Source organism: Eurosta solidaginis, chromosome 4 (assembly GCF_040869045.1).
Source record: "Eurosta solidaginis isolate ZX-2024a chromosome 4, ASM4086904v1, whole genome shotgun sequence".
NCBI lineage: Eukaryota > Metazoa > Arthropoda > Insecta > Diptera > Tephritidae > Eurosta > Eurosta solidaginis.
In genome coordinates, this window is record NC_090322.1 from 16,627,208 (window position 1) to 16,655,031 (window position 27,824).

At 35.8% G+C, this 27,824-nt stretch overlaps 1 protein-coding gene across 2 annotated transcripts in view; it reads left to right on the top strand.

The window, feature by feature from the left end:
• Positions 1–27,824, top strand: part of zld (zelda) — a 96,099-nt gene that overhangs the window by 24,267 nt on the left and 44,008 nt on the right. The window contains exon 2 of one of the 2 annotated variants that reach the window (XM_067780398.1): positions 5,469–10,100. In XM_067780398.1, coding sequence (XP_067636499.1) covers positions 5,786–10,100 — 4,315 coding nt within the window. In that variant the 5' untranslated portion in view covers positions 5,469–5,785. Of the gene's footprint in view, positions 1–5,468; positions 13,812–27,824 lie in introns of those variants that run through there. The other variant, XM_067780397.1, reaches the window with a different exon arrangement.

A 27,824-nucleotide genomic window follows, 5' to 3' on the forward strand; every position in this document is an offset into this window, starting at 1 on the left:
AGATTTTTTTCACAAGGGCTTGACTTGGTTGTCAAGCAATGGACCACGTCTCACTTGTGTAAGCACCTACTCAGATAAGAGAAATTCTAACTTTTTCAATTAAAAAGCTCAATAAAAGTAGTGTATTTACAATTTCCGGGTTTTATTTAAAGACTTTGGATATTGTACCAAGTAACACCACTCGGTGCGGTTGGACGATGTTAAAGCGGCTTGAAACATTTTCCATGAGTTTTGGAAGTATATTCGAATGAGACACATTTACTGAATGCAAATGTAGTTATTTTTTTCTAACGTAGGCCTAGACAGTTGCTAGGGATAGGTTAACTGAAACGGTCTGCTCGAATTCGAGTACACGCGATCTCAAAAAACCCAGATTGATATCTTAACTATAAGTATAACATCAATTACGGGTCTGATCGTTGTGTGTATTTGTAATGGTGACACATGCGGACCGTACAAAAATTTTTATCCGTATCACTTTTCTTCGATTTTCAGCAGATCTAGGCGCCGAAAGTTCAACTCCTGGTTCTTTAAGGATATATATAGTAGACCTAAACACTCGCCAGCCGTATCTTTAATAGGCTAAGAGCATCCCAGCGTGTTTTGTGCGAAAGGCAGTTAATAAGTTGCCACTACAGCGGAGATGAGCAAACCATTACACGCGCGTCAAAGCTTTATTGAGCTTTCACACATAAAAAAGCTTGTTTACACGAAAACTAATTTCGCTTTCGCGAATAATTCGAGGTTCGATTCGAGCTCAAGGCCAGAACAATATATTTTTTTTAATTTTTCTATAACTGAAAAATTGTATTTTGTTTTTGGAATAGTACTTAAGTAGACATTTTTTCAGACAACCTGCCATAGCAGCGAATCGAACCTTGAATCCTTTATCAATAGGCCGATAAAACAAAAAAACAATTCGCGAATAATATTTTAGTCAACGTTCAGGTTCTAAAGCCCCCATTACTGATACTTAGCATAGACTTGACTTGACTTGGCGTAAACTTGGCAACTTAGCCACGATTATACTCCACTTAGCGCATACAATCAGCTTTGAAATTTATTTTTAAACAAGTAAGGAAGGCTAAGTTCGGGTGTAACCGAACATAACATACTCAGTTGAGAGCTATGGAGACAAAATAAGGAAAATCAATCTGGGGTAACCCTGGAATGTGGTTGTATAACATGTGTATCAAATGAAAGGTATTAAAGAGTATTTTAAGAGAGAGTAGGCCATAGTTCTATGGATGAACGCCATTTAGGGATATCGCCATAAAGGTAGACCAGGGCTGACTCTAGAATTTGTTTGTACGATATGGGTATCAAATGAAAGGTGTTACTGAGCATTTTAAGAGGGAGTGGGCCTTAGGTCTATAGGTGGACGCCCTTTCGAGATATCGCCATTAGGGTGGGCCAGGGGTGACTCTAGAATGTTTGTACGATATGGGTATAAAACGAAAGGTGTTACTGAGCATTTTAAGAGGGAGTGGGCATTAGGTCTATAGGTGGACGCCCTTTCGAGATATCGCCATTAGGGTGGGCCAGGGGTGACTCTAGAATGTTTGTACGATATGGGTATAAAACGAAAGGTGTTACTGAGCATTTTAAGAGGGAGTGGGCATTAGGTCTATAGGTGGACGCCTTTTCGAGATATCGCCATTAGGGTGGGCCAGGGGTGACTCTAGAATGTGTTTGTACGATATGGGTATCAAATGAAAGGTGGTAAGGAGTATTTTAAAAGGGAGTAATCCTTATTTCTATAGGTGGACGCCTTTTCGAGATATCGCCATAAAGGTGGACCAAGGGTGACTCTAGAATGTTTGTACGATATGGGTATCAAACGAAAGGTGTTACTGAGCATTTTAAGAGGGAGTGGGCATTAGGTCTATAGGTGGACGCCTTTTCGAGATATCGTCATTAGGGTGGGCCAGGGTGACTCTAGAATGTGTTTGTACGATATGGGTATCAAATGAAAGGTGGTAAAGAGTATTTTAAAAGGGAGTAATCCTTAGTTCTATAGGTGGACGCCTTTTCGAGATATCGCCATAAAGCTGGACCAAGGGTGACTCTAGAATGTTTGTACGGTATGGGTATCAAACGAAAGGTGTTACTGAGCATTTTAAGAGGGAGTGGGCATTAGGTCTATAGGTGGACGCCTTTTCGAGATATCGCCATTAGGGTGGGCCAGGGTGACTCTAGAATGTGTTTGTACGATATGGGTATCAAATGAAAGGTGGTAATGAGTATTTCAAAAGGGAGTAATCCTTAGTTCAATAGGTGGACGCCTTTTCGAGATATCGCCATTAGGGTGGGCCAGGTGTGACTCTAGAATGTTTGTACGATATGGGTATCAAACGAAAGGTGTTACTGAGCATTTTAAGAGGGAGTGGGCATTAGGTCTATAGGTGGACGCCTTTTCGAGATATCGCCATTAGGGTGGGACAGGGGTGACTCTAGAATGTTTGTACGATATGGGTATCAAACGAAAAGTGTTACTGAGCATTTTAAGAGGGAGTGGACATTAGGTCTATAGGTGGACGCCTTTTCGAGATATCGCCATTAGGGTGGGCCAGGGGTGACTCTAGAATGTTTGTACGATATGGGTATCAAACTAAAGGTGTTACTGAGCATTTTAAGAGGGAGTGGACATTAGGTCTATAGGTGGACGCCTTTTCGAGATATCGCCATTAGGGTGGGCCAGGGTGACTCTAGAATGTGTTTGTACGATATGGGTATCAAACGAAAGGTGTTACTGAGCATTTTAAGAGGGAGTGGACACTAGGTCTATAGGTGGACGCCTTTTCGAGATATCGCCATTAGGGTGGGCCAGGGGTGACTCTAGAATGTTTGTACGATATGGGTATCAAACGAAAGCTGTTACTGAGCATTTTAAGAGGGAGTGGGCATTAGGTCTATAGGTGGACGCCTTTTCGAGATATCGCCATTAGGGTGGGCCAGGGGTGACTCTAGAATGTTTGTACGATATGGGTATCAAACGAAAGGTGTTACTGAGCATTTTAAGAGGGAGTGGACACTAGGTCTATAGGTGGACGCCTTTTCGAGATATCGCCATTAGGGTGGGACAGGGGTGACTCTGGTATGTTTTTGTACGATATGGATATCAAATTAAAGGTATTAATGAGGGTTTTAAAAGCGAGTGGCCCTTAGATGTATATGTGAAGGCGTTCTCGCGATATCGACCAAAATGTGGACCAGGTGATCCAGAAAATCATCTGTCGGGTACTGCTAATTTATTTATACATGCAATACCACTAACAGTATTCCTGCCAAGATTCCAAGGGCTGTTGATTTCGCCTTGTAGAAATTTTTCATTTTCTTCTACTTAATATGGTAGGTGTCACACCCATTTTACAAAGTTTTTTCCAAAGTTATATTTTGCGTCAATAAACCAATCCAGTTACCATGTTTCATCACTTTTTTCGTATTTGGTATAGAATTATGGCATTTTTTTCATTTTTCGTAATTTTCGATATCGACAAAGTGGGCGTGGTTATGGTCAGATTTCGCCCATTTTTTATACCAAGAAAAAGTGAGCTCAGGTAAGTACGTGGGCTAAGTTTAGTGAAGATATATCGGATTTTGCTCAAGTTATTGTGTTAATGGCCGAGCGGAAGGACAGACGGTGGACTGTGTATAAAAACTGGGCGTGGCTTCCACCGATTTCGCCCATTTTCACAGAGAACAGTTACCGTCATAGAATCTATGCTCCTACCAAATTTGAGAAGGATTGGTAAATTTTTGTTCGACTTATGGCAATAAAAGTATTCTAGACAAACTAAATGAAAATGGGCGGAGCCACGCCCATTTTGAAATTTTCTTTTATTTTTGTATTTTGTTGCATCATATCATTACTGGAGTTGAATTTTGACTTAATTTACTTATATACAGTAAAGATATTAAATTTTTTGTTAAAATTTGAATTAAAAAAATTTTTTTTTTAAAAAGTGGGCGTGTTCTTGATCCAATTTTGCTAATTTTTATTTAGCACATATAGAGTAATAGTGGTAACGTTCCTGCCAAATTTCATCATGATATCTTCAACGACTGCCAAATTACAGCTTGCAAAACTTTTAAATTACCTTCTTGTAAAAGTGGGCGGTGCCACGCCCATTGTCCAAAATCTTACTAATTTTCTATTCTGCGTCATAACGTCAACCCATCTACCAAGTTTCGTCGCTTTATCTGTCTTTTGTAATGAATTATCGCACTTTTTCGGTTTTTCGAAATTTTCGATATCGAAAAAGTGGGCGTGGTTATAGTCCGATATCGTTCATTTTAAATAGCGATCTGAGATGAGTGCTCAGGAACCTACGTACCAAATTTCATCAAGATACCTCAAAATTTACTCAAGTTATCGTGTTAACGGACGGACGGACATGGCTCAATCAAATTTTTTTTCGATCCTGATTATTTTGATATATGGAAGTCTATATCTATCTCGATTCCTTTATATATGTACAACCAACCGTTATCCAATCAAACTTAATATACTCTGTGAGCTCTGCTCAACTGAGTATAATAAATGTCAATTTATATGACGAAATGTCAAAATGAAATGGAAACAAACAAATGGCATCTCAAAATGTAAACGTCACTTAGAACTTACATAGAAAATCAAAATTCAACAGACTTCTAAATCAAGTTAAGTGTTGCTAAGTTTTGTGTAATTAGTAACATGCAATGTTCATTTAACAGAACTGTAAGTGGCAGTTCTCAAGTCAAGTCAAGTCTATGCTAAATATCAGTAATGGGCCCACGGTTGGTTTCTCCTGACTTAATCGCTGAACAATTGTATATATGTGCGTGTAACGGCGTTTTTGTTGTTTTTTAATGCTATTGCATTCCTCCATAGCTTAGGTCCTTATTTCTAAACCCATAACTTTTTGGCTTTAAGAATTCTAAAGTTTTTCGGGTGTAGCGAAGCTTTTATCACATGCGCAATTTGTGAATGTATATGTGTGCTCATTACTGCAAGTTAATCCTATTGCGTCCGTAGTATGATGACTCTGTAAAATAAACAACACACCACGAATTTCGCTAGAATTTTTTATGCTCCTTACAAAAACAACTGCAACAACAACTCAAATTTTGGATTCCGATAGCTTACGGTCTTGTGTCAGTTTTTATTGTACAACATTCAAAATTGAAGCTTTAAACCATAAATTACAACAATGTGAGTACTATTGTTGTTGTCATTGTAAATAATTTCACCGCATTTACATAAGTACAATCAGCGAAACTTATGGCGACATCAGAATGTTGCGCCCCAACCGCTTTACACACACACACCTTTTGTGCCGCCTTAAAGCTGCGATGCTTGAGACGGCAGTTTTTTTACACTTTTAACTTTATTTTTATGCGAAAGAGCACTTAGTCATCTTTGTATTGTTATTGTTTTTTCTTGTAGTGCTGCAAGTTTTTAACTCATTGTTTTTTTTTATTTACAGTTCTACGAAATAAGCGAGATTTTAATGTACAACGAGTCAGCAACACGCAACACTTGAGCGCCAGGGGCAAAAAATTCGAATTCGAACAAAAAAATCAACAAATTTTTTTAATGCGCGCTTAAAGCACGCAATGCTTTGGGATATCTAGAAGAAAAGAACGACAGCGATTGAAGAATAATTAAAGATTTTTGTAGAAATCAACTTCGTAATTTTTCACATACAGTCCTGCCGACTCTGTCTCAAGCGCATAATCATTAATTTTATTACCGCAAATTAACGAAAGCGAAATAATTAAAAAAGGAAAACTTATGTAGTTAATGGCCACAATTAAAACCGAAATGCCGCCTTTGCATACGGCAGATGGCGGTGGCGGAAGCGGCGGCGCAGGCGGTGTCGCCGTCGGTAGCGCCGAGGGTGGGGGTGGCAGTAGTGTCGCAACGGCTGTCGTCTCAAACGGACCGCACTCAAATAGCAGTGGCATTGGTGGCGAGGCAACCGCAGCACCAACGCACGGCGGCAGCAACAATACAATCAGCGCAGCAGCTGATTCCAGCGATAATCAGCCGGGTACGCCACAACCAACCAACAACAGCAATAATACACAATTAATTAACAACAACGAACAGCAGCAGCAATTAACGCATATGCCATACGGCATGTATGTTTCAGCGGCGGGCGCGAGTGCTGCAACCACTAATGGCGGTGGCGCTGCCTTGTCGCATATGTATGGTGGCGCTGGCGGTATTTACGCATCTGCTAGCGCGCAATCAGATATGCAACAGCAAGCTGTCGGTCAGTATCCAACTTACCTAAATAGCTACGAGCAATTTTATCATCAACAGCAACAGCAGCAACAACAACACGTTGGAGCAAGCGCCGATTATGGTCAGAGCACGGGTCTCATGTATGGCGGTGGTAGCGCTAATAATACAAGCGATTATAAATCGAACTCGTCAGCGCGTTATCAACCTTACCATATACGACCACCAACGGGTGCCACCAATGATAGTCATAGTAATGATTTAAATCGTAATGACACGCCAGATGGCGCTTCGAGCGCTGGCGGCAGCACATTATCGCTAACACAAAGCAGCGCAGCTGTTTCGACAACAACGAATTCATTGAGTCCACGCGTAGTTAGCTCTAGCAGTCCTACATCTACTTCAGCGCATATGCAATTGAGCGGTGGTGGTTCCGCCGCTGGCTCACCTGGTGGTGGCTGTAAGCTGCAATGCAAGAAATGTGGGCTTATGTGTACCAGCGACAATGAGTTGCAAGAACATATCACAAATGTGCATGGCGCATCACCGTATGGCAGCAGCGGTTACTCAAGCTCGCCATATATTAAGGAAGAACTCTCGACGGGCTCGCAACAGCAAGGTCAACAAGGGCAAAGTGGCGGAGGTGCAAATCCTAATGAGCTGCTTGATTTAGATTCACAAAAAATGGTCTATCCACCCGCCCCAGGCAGCATACAATCTTTGTTGGGTCATACGCCGCAAATGCATGATGCGGTCGGCGCCAATGATCCGCTGCACTCCATGCATAGCATGCAACAGCGCGCTTTACCCGGTTGGGAGCCACCTAATGACGGTATGCAAGAAGCATTACCTTCGTATATGCAACAACAACAGTCACAGTCGCAAACTCAAGTACAATCCGCACAACAGCAAACATCTGATATGAATGGTGTCAAGGGTGTACATACAAACTCAACGCCATACTATGGTACTAGCGCCGGAAATACGGGCGTAACAATTAAGCAAGAATATGGTTTGATCAAATCTGAATATCCGGATTCGCAAAATTATGTTGATAAATCTTTTGACCCCACCATGGCGGGCGACATGTGCCAAGAAGCACCAGGTGGTATGCAACAGCAGCAACAACCAACAATGATGCCTGTGTCTTCCAGCCCTGCCGAGTTCCCATCGACTACTACAGGACCACAAGATCCACAACAGCAGTATCGTAATTTTGAGCCACCAACTTCGTCCTCAGCCAACACCAGCAGTCTTCCCACAAAGGCTGCTACTTGGAAATCGAATGAGGCTCGTCGTCCGAAGACATACAATTGCACTGCATGTAACAAGTGGTTCACAAGCTCAGGTCACCTAAAGCGTCATTATAACACTACGCTACATAAAAATGCCGTGAAATCAAGCGGCCAACCAGATCCAGCTACTTTGCCAATATCAGCACATCATCATCCTACACGCGATCCAAGCACTACCACGAAGCCGCATAGTCGGCGCAATAATGCAGCCGCCGCCGCCGCAGCAGCAGCAGCAGCAGCAGCAGCGGCAACAGCTGCTGCCGCACAGCAACAACAACAGAGCGCTGCAGCGGTACAACCACCATCTGAACCAACACGTAGTCCGCAGGATTTTGTATCCAATGCGGGTATGGGTGGTCCGATGTCACAGTACTCCGCTTCACCTTCGCCAACTCATCAATCTCAACAAATTAATGGTTTAGGCGCATATGGCGCAAACTCCGGTGGTTATCAGACACAACAACAGCGGCCGTACATGAATCAAGTGCAGTCATCTTCGTCGTCATCGACAAATAATCTCTCACCGCAACATGCATCAGCCAACCACATGAGCTCACCTAGCAATACACAAATCGTTTTAAACGGTCACCCAAACGGGCTAGCAGGTCCCTCCGCCCAAGCAACACTATTAACAACAATGCCGTCCTCCCGCACGAGGGGCCTGCTGAACACAACAACCAACACCACCACTACCACCCCAAAGATCGAACCCATGGAGGACATTTATCAACACAACAACCAGCAACACAACAGCACAGATCAGCTGGAATCGAACACGGAGCGGGACATACTGTCGCCAATGCAGTTGGAACGCTCCCAAATGGACATGGAAGTGCTGGAGCAGGAGCCATCTCATCAACTGGACGAGGTGGAGTCAGCGGACACAGCAGTAGTGGCAGCCGAACAGGCGCTGCAGGCACACCACCAATTAGTGCCAGCGCGCATGGGGCTGCGATTGGAGCAGGCGGCGTCGGAGGAAACGCAAGTGGAAGCGGAGCGCTTGGAGAGCTATCAACACCATCTAATGGCATCGTTGGAGGAGCAACAGCGCCGCTATCAACACAACAATACGCCGCCCATACACAATCGACTGTTGGCGCACAACATGCAAGCAGTATCACCCCATATTACTTCCCACCAGCAATACCGGGAGCCACTGCGTCGTCCGCTACCAATGGTGGACAGCATTTTCTCACACATGCATCCGCAAGCGCCAGCCCATACGCAAGCCAATATAATGGATCAAGCATACAATCTCATACCTTTGGGTATCAACACGCAGCAGCTGCTCAGCAACAATATGCAGCTGCTGCAGCAGCCGCAGCACATCATCACCAACAACACAGCTACTACACACAATATGGACAACATCCATATGCTACCGCCGCTACACAACCACCACCACCAGGTGGGCCAACACAAGCAGGAGTCGCTGGAGCAGCAGCTACCGCTACCGTCCATGCGCAATACGCCGCTGCTCAACAATATCAACACCCAACAGTCGCAGCTGGCCACCACCAATACCATCACCATGCGGCAGCCGCTGCCGCCCATCACCACCACCACCACCACCACCATACAGCAGCTGCAGCAGCCGCCGCAGCAGCAGCAGCTGCAGCACATCACCAACACCATTCCATCTTACCAACAGCTGCAGCAGGCGGCATCGGAACTGGGGCTGCCGGAGCACACACTGACCTATCACACTATTATTGGTAATCACTTAACAGCCGCCGCCGGCGGAAATAACAGTGAAGCGTTCAACACAAGCCAAAGCGTCAGCATAAGCAGCCATAGCACCGATAGTAATGATAGTAGTGAAGTGCTACAGCTTACCACCTTAGATCCATATGGTGCGCTGCAAACCCAGCAAATGGTAACGGCTGATGGTCAGATCTTACAATTTATGTCCCCCTCTCTAATGGGTCAGTCATTTATTGCTTTGCCGCCACCACCACCATTGCCAACGCGCGCTTCCATGCGCGAAGCATATCCACGTTCTCCACAAGAGGGCGACTTACCGCCAGTGCATACAATTATGCCGCATAGCAATACAGAGTTTCATAGCTTTGAAGCTTCGCAGTCGATGAATAATGGCGCATACGCTGACGGTATGGATTTATATCCAACGGTAGAAACTAAAATGGAGGAGGAAGTGAATATTAATGCGGACGCAAGCATTTCTGATACTACGCTAGAGCCACAGACCACAAATGTTGAAGGTGCGCAGCACATAACCAACAGCTCCGAGCAGGCTAGTCACAAGATGACCATCTCATCAAGTAAAGAACAAAATATCAGCCCCGACACCACGGCGACCAAACGAAATATCACCGTCGTTACGGCAAAGAAAAGAAAAAGAAACCAAACTAGCACCACGATCAAACCAGGCATCATGAAATCTAAGGTACTTCTGGAACGCAGAACTATCTCAAGAATTACACGACCACCAATCATCTGCACCACTGATCCCATTATCAAAGAGCTACCAGGCGGTCGCCTAAAATGTATGGAATGTGATAAAGAGTTCTCCAAGGCATGTTACGTTACGCAGCACAAAGCGAGCTTCCATCGTGGTGAGTATCCTTATAGGTGTAGTAAATGTGGTAAACGTTATCAAGATGAGAGCAAATATAATTTACATTGTGAGCGTCACTTTTCCGCAAACAAGCCGCATAAATGTGAGCTTTGCTCCAAACAATTTCATTACAAAACAGATTTGCGACGTCATATCGAAGCGAAACATAATGAAATGTTTCCATATACCTGCACACTCTGCCCAAAGGGCTTTTGTCGTGAAGATCATTTGCGTAAACATATTTATACACATACTCTGCAAGATAAGAAACTTAAGAGGATCAAAAAATCGCGTATGGATTTCAAGGATACGGATGTAATGCAATTTGACTTAGATGAACCACAGTCGAACATGGCTGCAAAGAACGGAAACTTTGATCAGCAAACTGATGTAGAAGATTACGATGAATTAGATGCAACTATGGAAGATGAATATGTGGAGGTAGACGAGGGTGTTGTAGAGGATGTGGACGTAGATGAACGCGTCTATGGAGGTTTGAGTAGGAACATAAATAAGGGCGCGCCGAATACGAGTCAGAGAAGTGTTAGGTTAGACTCTGCGCCAAATAATGGTTTACAGAATTTGAAATTGAATGCTATGGGGATGTCAGCAAGGGCAATCATAATGCCGATGGATGCTGTTTCAATGGAAAATAACTATATTCATAACGTAGGGGTCAAAGATGAAGACGAAGAGGTAGAGGAGGTAGAGGGATATGTGATAATCAAAAAAAAGGAAAAGCAACTATCAGCTTACTTTTAAATAGGGTTTAAGACACTGTAAATAGGAAACGAGGGGAACGCAACCTTATTTAGAGTAAGAAAAAAGTCATTTAAGTTAGGATTAGTTAGATTTGAAAAATGGAGGATTAAAAGACAATACTAGGGTCAGAACATGGACCAAACAGGGGAGGAGAGGAGTTTGACGAGTTACAATAAGGCGGAGGTGTTTTGTGGGCAAGAGTTACGTGGGTGGAAATAAGAGAAAGTTGGAATGCAGAAATCACTCAACTGGGTTAAGGGTTTAGGATAACTTAAACAGCACGGTGGGGCTTAAAGGGTTTAAATTTTGGTAGGAGATCTAAACGTTGATTCGGTGTGAAATTTGGCGGTGAACTTAGGCGTTTCATAATCTAAATTAGGTAGCGCAAGGACAAATCTAGAAAATGTGTAACAAAAGTTAACTCTTTGGGTAGTTATGTCGTCCGTTTGCGCCTACAAGTCCGGAAATGGGTTAATGGAACAAAAAAAATTAAACAATGTAAACATACATATATAGGTAGGCAAGCGGGTAGTTGGTAGTGATATAAAATATTAGGCCGAGAAATATTCGAGGCGTTGAGAAATTTACTCAAGTTGCGCTCATATCCAGATTTCACTCATAACACACTCAGTTCAACATAACAGCACTTCATTTACACTCAAACTAAACGCAATTCTTACCAAAGTTTTACTTGGCTCTTTAAAATCACTACAGATTACAAATTTAATATCCTGTTGTGACTCAATTTACTCTATTTTGACCACGAAATTTTACTTTATTCACATCTTACTAAATTTCATGAAATTTCGCATCGGTAAAGTTCATTAAGTTATAGAAACCCATTTAATCAGCTCGCCCTAGCTTCCCCATACTGTTCGTCAATTAGCTCAAATTGCATTCCACATCCGTGCTTAACGCTTATTATGTAGTATTTCAATAATTACAGTTAGAAAAATTCAACCAAAACCACCTCAAATTTGCCATATTTACATAGAAATATTTATGAATTATGAATTTATTTAATTTTTTTTATTACTATTATTTTTCAACGAAAATACCTCAATAAAACCAAGCAAAAAATTACTCAGGCAAATAATTAGAAAAAAATTTAAAATAATTATTTTAACAAAAATTGCAAAAGAAACAAATTTTTTTGTTTTCAATTTTAATATTCTTGTTAAAAAAAAACAAACAATTTTTTTTTAAACTATAATATTTGCAAAAAAAAATTATTTTTTTTTCGCAAAAATTATAAACAATTTTTTTATTTGAGTTCTAGTTTTAGCTAACCGAAATAACCAAATAGTATGCTTTTGTTTGCACATTAATATTCATAATTTTTCTATATCACAATATTTATATTTCGCCCAAATAGCCTTAATTTTTAGAAAATAGTTACACAATTTCAGTGCGTAATTTACATATAATTTTATACTTTACTTTTATTAATTTTTTTCTTGTTTTTGTAAATTTTAATTTTTTTACATAAATGTAAAACAAATTTGCATTGGAGTATTAATAAAAAAAAATCACTATAGTATTTTATATTATATAGCTACTTTAAGCGTTTAAACATTTAAAAATATTTTATATTTTTGTATTAATTGTATATGTATAAATATTTGTATAGCTAAAAAAAATTTATTTGTGAAAAATATTAATTTTGTAAAAACTTCTGACACTGTGTACTTATTACGCAAATTATTCGAAATACATACATGAAAAAATAAAACAAAAATTAAATACATAAAAAAAAAGTTTAAAAAAAAATATTTTTTTATTATTTTTTTAGTAGTGCATTCGCCGTTTGCTTGTGTATTTCAGCAAAGCATCGTATATATGAAAATCAAACGTTTTCTAAAATTTATTTCTAAATTTGAAAACGAAAAAAAGTTTTTTTAATTAAACGCAAGGAAACAAATTAATTGCAGGGAAACAATTTAGAACAGAAACTAGTTTTTAAATTTGAAAAATCAACAATATAAAATGAAACATTTTTCTAAAAAAATATATAAGCTAAATTAAATTTTCAACTAAACTCAGTTCGAAACAGCGAAATCAAAAAAAAAAAAAAACAAAATAAATAAATACTCTTAATAAACTAAATATTCAAAATGGATCAAAAAATATTTTTTTATATTTATTATATATATATTTTTTTTTACTTTTGAAGGTTAGAAACTTATTTTTGTTTTTTTTTTCTTGAAATTAGTTTGTTTACTTGCTGATTTTAGTTTAAATTTATAACTGAAACTTAAAATTAAAATTAATTTAATTAATTCTCTCAAAATGCTAAAAAGTTGAAAAACTTAGAAGTTTTAACTATAAATTTAAACTTAAATCAGCAAGTAGACAACCTAGTTTCAAGGAAAAAAACAAATAAGTCCATAACCTTCAAAAGTAAAATATTAAAAAAATTTTAAGTATATAAGCTAAATTCAAATTTAAACTAAAAACCATCGAACATTTTCTTAATAAACTAAACATTCAAAATGGACCACAAAATCAATTTTTTTTTATTTTTCCAGTGTATCTAATTTTCACAAAATGCTAAAAAAAATAATAAAAGTCCTAAGCATACATTTAAACCATAATCAACAAAGTAACAAATTTATGACAGAAAAAAAATTAAAACAAAAAATTCATTTCCGAATTTGAAAATACAAAAAAAGATTTGCTACAAATTTGTATTAAAGCTAAACTAAATTTTGGCACAAAATAAGTTCGTTACAGTGAACTATACAAAAATTTCTGAATGGACTAAATATTCAAAATGGACCAAAAATGTTATTTTATTTTTAAAATCTTCCAGTGTATTCAAAATATATATATATATGGGGTATTCCATCCCATTTCGACCAATTTTGAACCCGACCCCTTTAGAATTGGCTGAAAGTTTTTCTTCTTTTTCTAGCTTACGAAAGACGTTTTTCAGAAGTTTTTCAAATTTTTTCATCCAACTCAAAAAAAGTTATGAATTTTTTAAAAAACAGCGTTTTTGTTTTCGAAATGCTATAACTTTTTCAAAAATTTCGTTCGTTTCGAATTTCGCCCTTTTTTTTCTCATAAAAACTTCAATCAATTCTGCAAAATTTTTTTGAATTTTTTCCGAAAAGTACATTTAAAAACAAATTTAAAAAAAAAGATCCCAAACGGTCAATTTTTGAAAAAGTTATAGCATTTTGAAAACAAAAACGCTGTTTTTTTTAAAATTCATAACTTTTTTTGAGTTGGATGAAAAAATTTGAAAAACTTCTGAAAAACGTCTTTCGTAAGCTAGAAAAAGAAGAAAAACTTTCAGCCAATTCTAAAGGGGTCGGGTTCAAAATTGGTCGAAATGGGATGGAATACCCCATATATATATATATATATATACATCTTTTTCTTTTAACTTTCACAAAATACTAACATAATTAAAAGTTCTAGACAGTGGCTGAAAATGCAATGATACTCTGGAGTTTTTGTTTTTCCTATTGCTCCGAACATGAAACAGAGCATAGAGTAGAGCCGTAGCATTTCTGGTTCTGCTATGAGCTACATCGTGTTTTAGAGCGGAGCAAATAGCAAGATAAAAACTCCGACCGAAAAACTATTTGAAGTGAAGCGATAACGAAAAAAAAATTGCTATTTGCTCTCTTGGGCATTGTTATGCAGAGCTTTGTCTGTTCTCTCGCTACTACTTATCTACTCCAACTTGCTATGCAAAAAGGAAAGGGAGGTGAGTATAGCGGTGCAATAACCACAAAACCAAGAAACTACAATAACAACTTAAGACTAAAGACCGACAATGAAAATCACAAGTACAATACAACGACATCACAACTCTACATCAGCTCCAACAACAAACAGATCAATTAGCAAATATGTTTCTTCTATCGCGCCACACAAATAGCATTTCGTTCGAAGTTTTTGTTTTGCTTTTACTCCACTCTAAAACACGACATTGTTTATAGCAGAGCCTAAAAATTTGTATAACTTTTTTTGTGCTACGGCTCTACTCTTTGCTCTGTTCATGCTTAAACCAGTAGAAGAGCATATTTTTCGTTGCTCATGCTACTCTGCCGTAGCAAATGCAAACAACGGCTCTAGGTATAAACTTAAAACAAAAGCAATTGTAGGCCAGCTTTTTTCAGTGTATTAAAAGCATACACAATTTGTTATTTCTCAAATATTAATGCCTTATACGATTATAAATAGAAAACTTTATCAAAAAGAAGGAACATATTTAAACAAAAAAGAAATTTGCTACTTATTCAAACATTTGCACTGTATTGAAAATATAAATTTACTTAAATCAACAGGGAGATAATTTTTTCTGATTTTTTTTTTTTTTTGTAATGTAAAGTACAGTGGTCTATTTTCTTTTATGATGCTAATACACAAGCAAACGTGAAAACTACTCCAAAATTTTTTTGCGCACATCAATTTATAATTTTTCAAAAAATTATTTAAAAGTGAAATTTTTTTATAATACTCACAACTCTACGCTCAATACTCAATGCCATAATTTTGTATTATTATTTTAAGTTTCGTTTTAAGTTTATAATAAATAAATGTTGAGTTAAGTATTGCACAGAATAATGTGTATTACTTGAAGCTATTTTTTTAAAAGTGGCATAAGTACACTTTAAGAATTTTTTTCTAATACCAATTTTGGTAAAATTAACTACCGTTTTTACTAAAATTTTATTAGATAATTTTCATCAAAAAGTGCAGTTTTACCATTTTCAAAAAAAAAAAAAAAAAACAGAAGCATTTAGTAAAAAAAATATTAGCTTTCAATTAAAAATGGTTTTTAATTTAAAAAGATCACGTTATATAGAAATAATGTACCTATTTTGCACCGAAGTTTTAGTTTTCTATGAAAACTTTTTCACATTCCACTTGCCTTAAAATTTGTAGAACACATGCGATGGAGCTTTTTTTTTTTGGTGGCAACCTTTTTTTCAGTTTTTTTTTATAGTTTTTTTTTTTGATAATTTATTTGTTTTAATTTCTTTAGACTTTATACTGAAGTGATTTTCTTTTTTCAACATTGTGGACTCATTCAGTCTGTGTTAGGCCCTCACGGACCTGCCAGTTTAACCCTTTACTGGTTTTACAATTTCCCAGTTGACCAATTTTTCATAGAAATTCGGTAATTTGATAATGTAAATTTTTTCTTTCTTGTTTTGTTTTTTATTTACAAAGGTTCTTAAATTTATTTTTACTTTTAATACTTCAAAATTATCAAAATTATCAAAGTTTAATATATTTTTTTAAATCTTTTTATTATTATTATTATTATTTTTTGTTTTAATAAATTTTTTTATTTAAAATTTTTAAATTTTGGTTTTTTTTTTAATTTAAAATTAAATTTTTTTTTGTTAATTTCAAATTTTTTGCTTTTATTTAATTTTTGTTTGCAAAATTTTTCATATATTTTTCGCTTTTCATGTTTCTTTAGCATATTTTCTTGAAAGTGTGCCATCAAAAAGCGTTCTCCTTACAGTTAAAGCTTGTATAACCGTTTCCAACCTAAAAATAATCAACCGTTATATGACCTTTATAAAAATTTACTGCATGCTCAGTTTAAATAATAAATAAAAACTGACGAATATGCTAAATTTTGTTTAAAATATTACAAATCGCAAGCGCAATAATACTCCTTTGTAAAAATAAAATTAAAAAAAAAATTCTATAAAATTAAATTAATTTAAATTAAGCAATAATTATTATAAAAATATTATGTTCATGTATATGTTTTATTTGATACAAACATATTTTTAAGTTACATTTATATTGTACAAGCAATGGAATTAAAATTCCAAAAAAATATTGAAGAATGAATAAAACACATAAAAAATAAAAATTAAAATTAATAAAAAAAAAAATAATATTGCGTGTTATTTTATTTGATTTTTGGTTATTACTCAAGTTTGCGGTAAATTATCTACATTTTACACACATGCTATGTTTACTTATAATTTTCAGATTTATTGATTTTTTTATTTGCAAGGACTTCGGCTGCAGTGTACTGTTGGTTTGTACAATTTGGCTGGTTAACTTAAAAAAAATTCTTATTTCCAAAATTATTTTCTTTTTTGTTTTATTTGAAAGTTTATTGCTTTGTTTTGAAAATTTACTCTAATTAAAGAATTTGGTTATATTTTTTTAAATTTTGGTTTTTTTAACTTATAAATTTTTGTAGTAAAAACCAATTTTTTACACCTCCTTTGAAATTTGGTATATTCCATTTTATTTATTTTTTTTTTTGCGTTTTAGCCGTCTAAAGATAAAGGATCCTAAGTTATTGAGACTAAGTTCTTTGTATCAATTTTTTTAGTTTTATTTGAACTTTTAATCATTTTTTGAAAATTTGCTCTAATTAGAGAATTTGGTTACATTATTTTTAAATTTTGGTTACTTATTTTTCTAAAACTTATAAATCTGAGTAATAAAAACAATTTTTTACGCCCCCTTTGAATTTTTGTATATTCTTATTTTATTTTTGTTTTTTTTTTTTTTGCTTTTTAGCATTTTAAAGAAAAGGATCCTAAATTATTGAGACTTAGTTCTTTGTATACATTTTTTTTTATACATTTTTTTTTAATATTTTGTAAATATTTTTTGTTGATATCTGTTTTATTTATTATTATTTTTTTTAACTATTTTTTGTTGAAATTTTTTTTTAAATAAGAAACAGATTTTTAAAATATTTTTTATTTTGTTTGGAATTCAAAACTTTAAACATATTTTTTTTTTACTTTTCGTGGACTTGAGTTATTTATAGAGCACTCAAATAAAATAGATATTTTTTCTAATATACAATCTTTCATATTTTTAATAATTTTTTTTTTAATTTTATTTGGAAAAATTAATTATATTTTTTGGCTAAAACCAAAAGTTATTAATATTTGTATGATTTAATCGGGGATTGCCCGTATTGCTTTTTTTAAATGCCTTGTCCGTCCTGATGTCACGTTGTTTAAATTTTTCCCAAATTATTAAATAAGTTATTAATATTTTTTAATTATTTTTTAATAGTTTTTCGAAACAAGATACGATCAAAAAAATATTAAAAATATTGCAATATTCCCTTCAATAACGGCCGTTTTGTTTTTCAATCTGTAACTGTAACTGCTTATTATACTAGATTTCAAAATTAGATTGGGTAAACAAAGACCGGCATAGTGTAAAATTTGTATACTATCTTCTTAATCTGCCTGACTCCCATTTTAGCAATTAGGCTAATTTAAATTTTTTTTATATTTTTTTATCATTATCTTATGATTAAAAATTAAACTTTTTTTATTAAAACATTTTCAGAACAACCTCGGTTTATATTTTTTTAGATACACTTTATCACAGCTATTTCAATATATTTTAAATTTTTTTTATTTATATTTATATATGTATATTTTAACATATAATTTATTTTAGTTGAATCAATTGTTTTCTTCTTGATTTGTTTTTTGTTTTTTTTGTTATTCTTTATCTATTCATTATCTATCTTCTTAAACTGTCTGACTCCTTTTGGCATTTGGGCTAATTTAAATTTTATTTTAATAATTTTGGGAAAAATTTAAACAACGTTACATCAGGACGGACAAGGCGACAGCTATTTCGATTGTACCTTCTAAATCTCTTCAAAAACTTTTCTCCCGGGAGTGATTAAAATAAATTATAAAATTAAAAATTGCTTCAAATAAATGTTTCATACATTTAAAGCAATACGGGCAGTCCCCGCTAAACTCATACTAATTTAAATATTTTTCATTTTCTTATGATTAAAATTTTTTAATCAGACCAATTCTAAATATTCTCGCGGAATTTTGTTCTCGCGGATTTTTTTATTCCCGCTGAAAAATTCCTCCAATTCTTTTCTCCTAGGGAGAAGAATAATTGGGGAATAGGAATTTCGAATTTTCGAAGTCAGCTGTTTTGTCAATTGAAATTTCGTTGCGCATTTCTTACTTTATTAAAAAATTTTAAAGTGTAATTATTCTTGCCAATTTGTTTGCAATTAAGAAATAAGGTATAAACAATGCACGTTATTGCATTTCATGTGGTATTCACTGAAATGAGTAATAAATTGGTACCACAGCAACATCAACAGAGGAGCATAAGAAGAAGACCGGCGGGATAACACAAATCCGCCGGAGTTGCCTGCATTCATTCTGCAAAGCAATTTTCTGGCGGCCAAGTCGAGTTGAGTTCCCCTTTCGCTATATGTCAAAATCTATTTAAGCCTTCTTAAAAAATTCTTTCCCAATTTCTGGACGGCTGCATCAAATATGCGAAGATCTCTTCCGTTGCTTATGATATACTTTTCGACTTAAAATAAAGAATATTGTGGTGGTTGTTGTTGTTGTTGTATTAACAGTGAGAATATTGTGGTAGAATGTTAATACATATTTTAGCACAAATTTGTACAAATAAGTGTTCTTTCTTAAAATAACCAATTTCCTTTAACTATTTTTATGCATTCCCTTTAATTTAACTAGTGAAAAAACTCCTATGAAATGGCAGAGAAATCTTCCTCTCCCTCACATTCATAATACCTACTTTTCTCCCATAACCGGTTTCCGCTTTTTCGAACATTGTTCAGAATAGGAGGAAAGGGAGAAGTGAAAAAACTCACAAGGAATTTTTATTTAGAATACGATGAATGGGAGAAGGAAAAAAACTCGCACGGAATTTTCGTTTAGAATTGGGCTGAATAAATTTTTGTTTAATAAAAGATTTTCAGAATAACCTGGGTTTATATTTTTTAGATACACTTTATCACAGCTATTTAAACATATTTCATAAAATTTTTTTATTTATCTTTATATATATATGTATATTTTAAAACTATAATTTATTTTAGTTAAATGAATTGTTTTCTCTTTGATTTGCTTTTTTTTTTATTCTTTATTATTTCTGCAATATCATTTTTTACAAAAACAAGTTCATAGTTCCAGGAGAATTTCTATTACAACAAATTTTGAACTTTTTTCTTGACCAGGGCTGCTCAACCCCTTCACACTTCAAATATAAACAAAAATATTTGTCGCACTAGCATGAGGGCATATGCAACGTATCATATGAAAATGCTCGAATATCTTATGACAGTGCCAAGAAAAAGCACTCCCGTATGAAGCTCAGGCACTTGTGTATGATAAAAAAATTGACATTAACAATTTGACAACTAAAAATTATTTAAAAATATGATAGCACTGAAAAAAAGTTTTAATCAAAATTTATTCATAAATTAAAATAAAAATAAAAATAGATAACTGACGCCGATATATGGGGGCATATGACCAAAGAACATAAGCAAAACTGTACCAAAAGAAGAGGAGCCTACATATTCTAACTTCGTATGATATTAGTTAATTTCCCTCAAGGGAAGTCGGTGACTAGTGTTACAAATTTCTGGTTCGGAACTAGACCTAGAGTGCCAAATAAATACTAGTTTGTTAGTAGCTAGATTGGCAGTTATAAAATCCACGGTTTGGATTTTTATATTTCATATATATTTAAAAATAGGCCATCAACTAAAAAACTGCTGCCAGCTTTAACGAGCTACGACTACATATGAGTATGCCCTTTTTTCAACACTATTGCACCAGTCCGGAACTATCGAAAAACGCGATAATATTATTACGAATATTAGCAACACTAAGGGGTACTGTCATCTGTAAGCGATACTAAGCAGTGACTTGTATGCACATCAACAAATGAATCATTATGTCTACCCATATGCCCATACAAGCAGCGGAGAGAATCTGAGATTCTCCCAAAAGTAGGCAATGGTTTGTAGTAATTTTATAGCAGATAACTAACTAGTAAATTCTAGAATAGAAAAGCCTAGAACTATGCAACGAGGAAACCGCACAGTATAAAAGCAGCGACAATAGAGGCCCGACAAGCAGTTTGATTTAAGCAAGCTATTGGTTGTGAAGTATCAGTGTTATTGTGAAGTACTTAAATAAAGGCCATTTTGCATTATTGAATATTGGAGTCATTTATTCAACATTTTAGCGATACGAACGTTAGTAGAAGGTTGTAAATAAGAGGAATTACAGTAAATTCGTTACAATATCAAACTAGTAGCAACATGTAGAATTTCGTTCCGGTTCGGGGCCAACGAAATAATACCAAGAAAGAACTAGATATCAGCTGTAAAATTTTAACCTAGTTCGAAATTATCGAAAAAGTGCCAATTAAGAACTAGTTCTGAAGTGGAAATTTTGTATATGGTTAGGAACTAGTGAAAAAGTAATGCAGCGGGGACAATTTCCACCGCCTAGGATATCGCCACGTTAAAGACGGCAGTTGAAAACATGTAAAAGAGACAGATGGACGAACCTTTTGTGGTTCACAATGCAGTAGAAGTGCACTAGTTTAGACACAGAAATTCGCTTTCGGGGATATTTTTTGTGATTTTGTATTTAAATTCGCTATATTATTTTTCGTGGTTATGAGACATTTTTTACTGAAAGGGGAGAAACCATTAAGCAACCATGCAACCATACAGGTGGTAGTTCAGCACCCCAGTAATCTCTGTCGCTAATATATGTAAATTTAACACAAATTTAAAACAAACCGTGCGGAGGCCTCTAATTAAGCATTTCGAAAGTTTTCAAATTCAATTCCAATTTCCAACATTCGCGGAAATCTCCACATTCACTTTTAGTATAATTACTGAAAACCAAATTCCGACGATATTTATAAAACATGTTCCTACAAAAACTGAACTGTACTTTTTCGCAAATTTCAGAATTAAATTTATTGGCTCTTGTATGTTGACGATATAACTATTTACGTAATAATTGTTTTTGTTTTTATCGGCCTATTGATAAATCATTCAAGGTTCGAATCGAGCTCAAGGCCAGAACAATAATTTTTTTCTAATGATAATTATTGTTATTTTTTAATTTTTCTAAATTTGAAAAATTGTATTTTGTTTTTGGAATAGTAAGTAGAATAGTAAGACAACCTGCCATAGCTGCGCATATAGATCCATTTCGAAGGGTGCTAAGCCTTCATCATCAGTACGCTTTAGGCATGCTGCGCTAACCATTTAGCTATACAGCGGTGGTTTGTTTGACTGGCAAATTTGCTACTTCTATTCCTTTTTACCAACTATATTTATTCAGTGTTGCGCCATCTGGTGCAAATCACTGATAATGCTGGATTTTTGTTTATTGTCAATTACTTTGTTTGACATTCCCAAGTGCTCATGGTTTATTAACAATTGTTTTTGTTTTTATCGGCCTATTGATAAATCATTCAAGGTTCGAATCGAGCTCAAGGCCAGAACAATAATTTTTTTCTAATGATAATTATTGTTATTTTTTAATTTTTCTAAATTTGAAAAATTGTATTTTGTTTTTGGAATAGTAAGTAGAAAATTTTTCAGACAACCTGCCATAGCTGCGCATATAGATCCATTTCGAAGGGTGCTAAGCCTTCATCATCAGTACGCTTTAGGCATGCTGCGCTCGATTCGAACCTTGAATTATTTACTTAATATTTTAAGCAAACGTTTTGTAACTTGAAACCAAAGCTTCATCTTTTCCCGACCTCAAACAATTAAAATTTTTTAAATTTATTTTTTTTACATACAAAAAAATTTCAGTGCACATACAATTTTGTATATATGTATGTATATTGTGATTTGCACTTCCATATAAAAAATTTTGATCAGCACTGTTCTTGACTATTAGCGCAGATTACTCCGTACATATCACACATGCAAACATACATATGTATGCATACAAACACATACATTCCTTGAACTTGAATATGTTTTTTGAAATTATTTAGTTGTTGTTGTCAATTTCATACGCTTCAGAAGCAACCACATTGTAATGTGCAGATTACCCTGCAAAAAATCGTGCGAATAATCCGTAAAATAAAGTAGAAAGAGGAATTGTACGACAGTGCCCATGGTCGTACAAAGAGGACTTGTCGAACAGTACTCGTAAGGGTATCAAGGAGAGTAGAAAAAGAATCTGCCAGACAGTGCCTGTAGTGGTATAAAGAGAAACAGTCCGGCACTACCCGTTCAGACATAAACAGGTACATTTGAGCTCTCTTTATAGGGCACGCTCAAACAAGAGGGACCACCTCAATCCGTATAAAGAGATCGCAACTGGCTATAGTCGCATATTTCATTGCGACTCAGCCAAGACTAATCACATTTTTTGCATTGTACCTACAAGAGTAGAGAATTAACATGGATGTAGTATGTCTGCTTGTTGTTCCAAAAAAACAGCACTTTGAGGCAGTAATAAATTTAAAGCAGAAACCGAAATCGTTTTCTAGGTTTTAAGGCAACAATTTGAAAAAAGCCATAGCGCACGTTAGCTGAAAGAACAATAATAACAACGCCTGGTAGAAAAAAGCCTGAATTTGTATTGCCAACAATCTGACGTATCTGTGACAGCAACAAAAAATGTAAAAAACCAAAAAAAATGTACATTAAAACATATCAACAACAACAATTTCAAAACCATCAACACGACAACAAACCAGTCTTAACGTTTTTCTTATTATGTCTTTTCTAATCTCAGTTATGTACTAAATATTTGTAAATAGTTATGTACTTGAGTACATACACACATTAGAGGGCTCCTTATTAAGTGGGGGTTACCCTCACTGACTAAGTCCACGACCACTTGGTTTACGATGTGGAAGGAACAGATGACACAAATATTTTACGTTCACGTCGTTGGCGTTACTCTACCTACTGCCAGTCACCTAAAGATCTTAGGGGTAACGTTCGATAACCCTGTTGCCTTCAAGGCACATGCCTCCGAAATTGTATCTAAAGTACAAAGCATCAACAACATCTGGAAGTCTCGAATTAAGTAAACATCTCCATTAGCACTACGCTAAGCCTTTTAGGAGTAACGTTCGATAACCCTGTTACCATCAAGCATAATCCCCACAGAATCGGTAAACACATTCGCTAGGTAAACCGTGTTATCAATATACATACATACACTATCGAGCCCTTGCAAAAGAAAAATTCAGACTACCAAGGGAGACACGAGCCACTATCCATTTAGGGCCTTGTTAGGCATTCTCCCATATCTTATCAAGCTTCAAATGAAATACTTTTTCGCACCCTAATGCTTATAGATATGTATATGGCGTAAGCGCGTATGTGTGCAACGACAACAACCATCAAACAATTAAACCGGCGAAACATAGTTGGGAAGCAACATAACAACAGCTAAAACCACCCTCCAAAAATTAAAAACACATTCCAACATATGTACATACAACTCACAAAGTTATGTTTATTGAGGATGAAAATCCCGTAACTTTTCGGGACTTCGCATTAAAAGATCAACGAACGTAAGACTGAAGTCGGGAAAGTTCAGTTCTCGAAATACTCCTTCATTGAAAGTGAATAAAAATTTTATCCACCTGGTATCCTTTTTCACACAGTTGCTGTTAAAGAGAATTAAGGTGCGGTGAACGAGGTCGCGCTTGTTTCACGATTTGTGATGCGCTACTTTTGAAAGAACCTACGTGTTTTATGTCAAATCTGAATAGCATTGCTTATGAAGATGAATATTTGTGACAGGCTTGGCGCCCGAGTAGGAGCATGAATCTTGAACTTTTGGTTTTGTGCATAAACTAGAGGTTATTTTTTCCACGAGACATTGCCAAACATTTTGGCTCTTTACCCTTCTGGTACCAATAATCGACTGGGCTGTAGACTGCCGAAATTGTATTTATTTCGCATTATACGCATCCTCCGCGATTTCTCAATACCTTGTAGTGGATATTGTCTTTGTTTGATCTGTCTCTCAATTTTGGATCAAGTGTATTAATGTTCCAAAACTCATTCCTCTCTGGAATTGAGGTACTCAATTTGAAACAGTGGAAATCTCTTAAGAAACCAGATATTTCTATCAAAATCCACAATTGTATTGTTGCTATTGTTATTGTAACGACTGCTGCCGGTATTGATGGTTCTTTACTGCATATTAGGGCGGGTCGATTTAAAAATCGCTCATTGCTCTGTGAAAATCGTATTCTAGGGATCAAAATAAGAAACTTTGCCGAAGGAACCATACCTCTAAAACGAATTCTGATGTCCCCCCCTTTGGGTCGAAATTTTGGGTAGAGGCAATTTCAATTCTACCTGCTGTGTCTTGTGGTGGCTTAAAAAAAACAACACAAGCAATTTTACGATCTGCAATTGTGTCACAGTGATACCTTCATTTTTTAAAACGGTTGAATAAAAAACCCACACAACTATGTTTACGACATGCAAATGCATCACAGTGATGCCTTGGTTTTAAAAGGGGGTTGTAAAAACGCTAATTTCTAATAATTTTTTTTTTATTTCTCTTCTATTACTAAGTTAAATTGATTTTTTCATTTACATATGTTCTGACTAAATAAAATTCTAAAGAGAAAAATAAACTCCAAAAAGAAAAAACATAGGCATTTCAAAGTGGGATTTTTCAAAATTTGCCCCTACGACCCAAAGGGAGGGACATCAGAATTCGTTTTAGAGGTATGGTTCCTTCGGCAAAGTTTCTTATTTTGATCCCTAGAATATGATTTTCACTGAGCAATGGGCGATTTTTTTGCCTCCCCATAAATCGACCCAGCCTACTGCATATAGATCCCGTACGTTCCGTTAATAAGCACCATTAAGGTACAAGCCCGACCATGTGGCCACTATGAATTTTTACGCCAACCGGCCTCCACCCGCTAGTTTAATGAGGAAGTTATCATCGTCAGATCCTGGCCTGCTAATGAAACAGGGCTCGACTTGAACGGGTTGCTCTACACAATCCATTAAATCCCCCGAATTTCAACCTGAATTTTTTTTTTCATAAAAAGATCATATAATCGATTCAATTGAAGATAAACCTATCTCGACTACCGCATACAAAACGCCCTATTTTCTTCGAAAACTTCAGATTCAAGAATTTTTCTTGAAACAGGACGAATCTCAGATGGTAGGTGATATACCAAAAAAAACCCTGAGATAAGCGTTGTTCAAAAATATTGTTACATGGCTATTTCGCACTTGCAATCGAAACGAGTTCAGTGTGACCCCATTTAATCCCAAGGTGATCTTCCATTTAGCCGCGGGTATGTAGTGTTTTCGGTACTACAAGTATCCGAAGTCTAACTGATCGCTATTTTTTCTATGTACTTCAACACGATCACTTTTTTTTGTGTATGTTTTGTTTTTAAATTTACTTTATCTTCAAATTTATGCTGCTCAAATTCGATTTTGTTTTTCGTTAGCATTATTGTTGTTCTTGGATCTTTGCTTTCTTACTTGTTTGCCGAATCTCTGTTGCGTTTTAAAGACAGTTGGAGTTCTTACTGGTGGTTCTGTGTTTTTGTTATTTTTTGTGTTCTTTCTTTGTTAGCCATCCCGACAACTGTCTTCATTGTTCATTCCTCGTACATACGATTTTCGGCTGCTTGCTTGAGGCGTCTTTTTTATTCCTTTTAGACTCCACTGTTTCTCTGTCTTCCTCGCATGTAAATCCATTCTACTTGTTTTTTTTTTTTTTTTCATTTTACTTTATTCCAACTTCATTTAATTTTTGTGTCGCGTAAATTTTTGGCTACAATGGGAACCGGTTTAGATATTTTGGGACTTTGAGCTCTGGTACCAATTTGTATGTGTTCTTGCAGGAGCATTTAGGACTGCTGCTGCTTTTTTATTACTTGATGTTTATTTTTAGCTTTAATTGGCTTGAGGGCATATCGCTATTTAACATTTTTCTCTATGTGTGCTTTGCGAATATTCAGCTAAAAGCTACTTACTTCCATTTGGGGATAGATGGCCACGAGATTTCTATGGGCTCCCAGGAAAATTAGGCCGTTTGTCAACAGCAAAGGACAAGTAAAATTGTCTCAAACTCACTGTGCCATAAATTCTAAACTGCGACGCCAGTCCTGCCTTCACTTTTTCTTTTGGACACTGGGGCGGCCCCTCAAGTGGCCCAGTGAAACCAGGCTAATCCTCTATATATAAAAATGTAATTTTGCTCACAGTAGCCCAACAATCTATAGTGTATACGTGTATGCACTTTAGGGGAATTAAATTCCTTATGAAAGTCCTTTCGCCAAGAAAACGAGGACAATGAAACATTACGTGCTCTGGGTTTTCTAATTCGGTGGGACAGTGTGGACAAAAATGATCCTCCTCTATCCTACGCTTTTGTAAATACTCCTTGAAATCGCCGTGGCCACTAAATATCTGCGTGAGGTAGTAGTTTAGTTCGCCGTGCTGCCGCTCATACCATTCCTTTATTCCGAACTAACGTGAAGGTGCAGTGCCCTCTCCTCGATTCTTCTGAACATTTTCACCACCTTATTATTGTTCGTGATCTTGCGCTTTTCTTGGCACTTTCAGTTGATCGCCCAATTTCAAAGTCATACAGACTGGTCCCAGCAAGTCAACTGGGATTTTCCGAAATAAAACAAAGATCGCGTCGTCGACACCGTCCAATAAGCACTTACCAGAGACAATATTAAGAATAGAGATGTTGCAGGAAAGAAAAGAAAGAACTATTTGTACACTTTTTATTCAGCTAATGTGGTCAGAATTTTAACTTTTACTCTCTAAAACTTCAATCAGTGTATTTGTGTGCTTAAATTATGTTAAAAATTGTGTTAAGGTTTTTGGTGTGGTGGAAGTGACCTACTAGAATTTTGTTACGCTCCGCTGCTTTCCACCGAAGTTTGCGCCTGCAACATCTCTATTTTTAATATTGTCTCTGCACTTACTACTCGTATAGCAGTAACTCCGTAAGTGGCAAGTATATCTTTTTGGTGGATCATCTTATATGCGTGCTGCGTATAATATTATCGAGCTGTTTACGTTGGACAATAGCTGACGGGTAGCTTCGTCTGGGTCGCCGATGTTGGGTATCATCAGGGATCTAGTAACTTTACAAAATCTGTGATAGATCGTTCTTCATCCGAATTCTGAGAT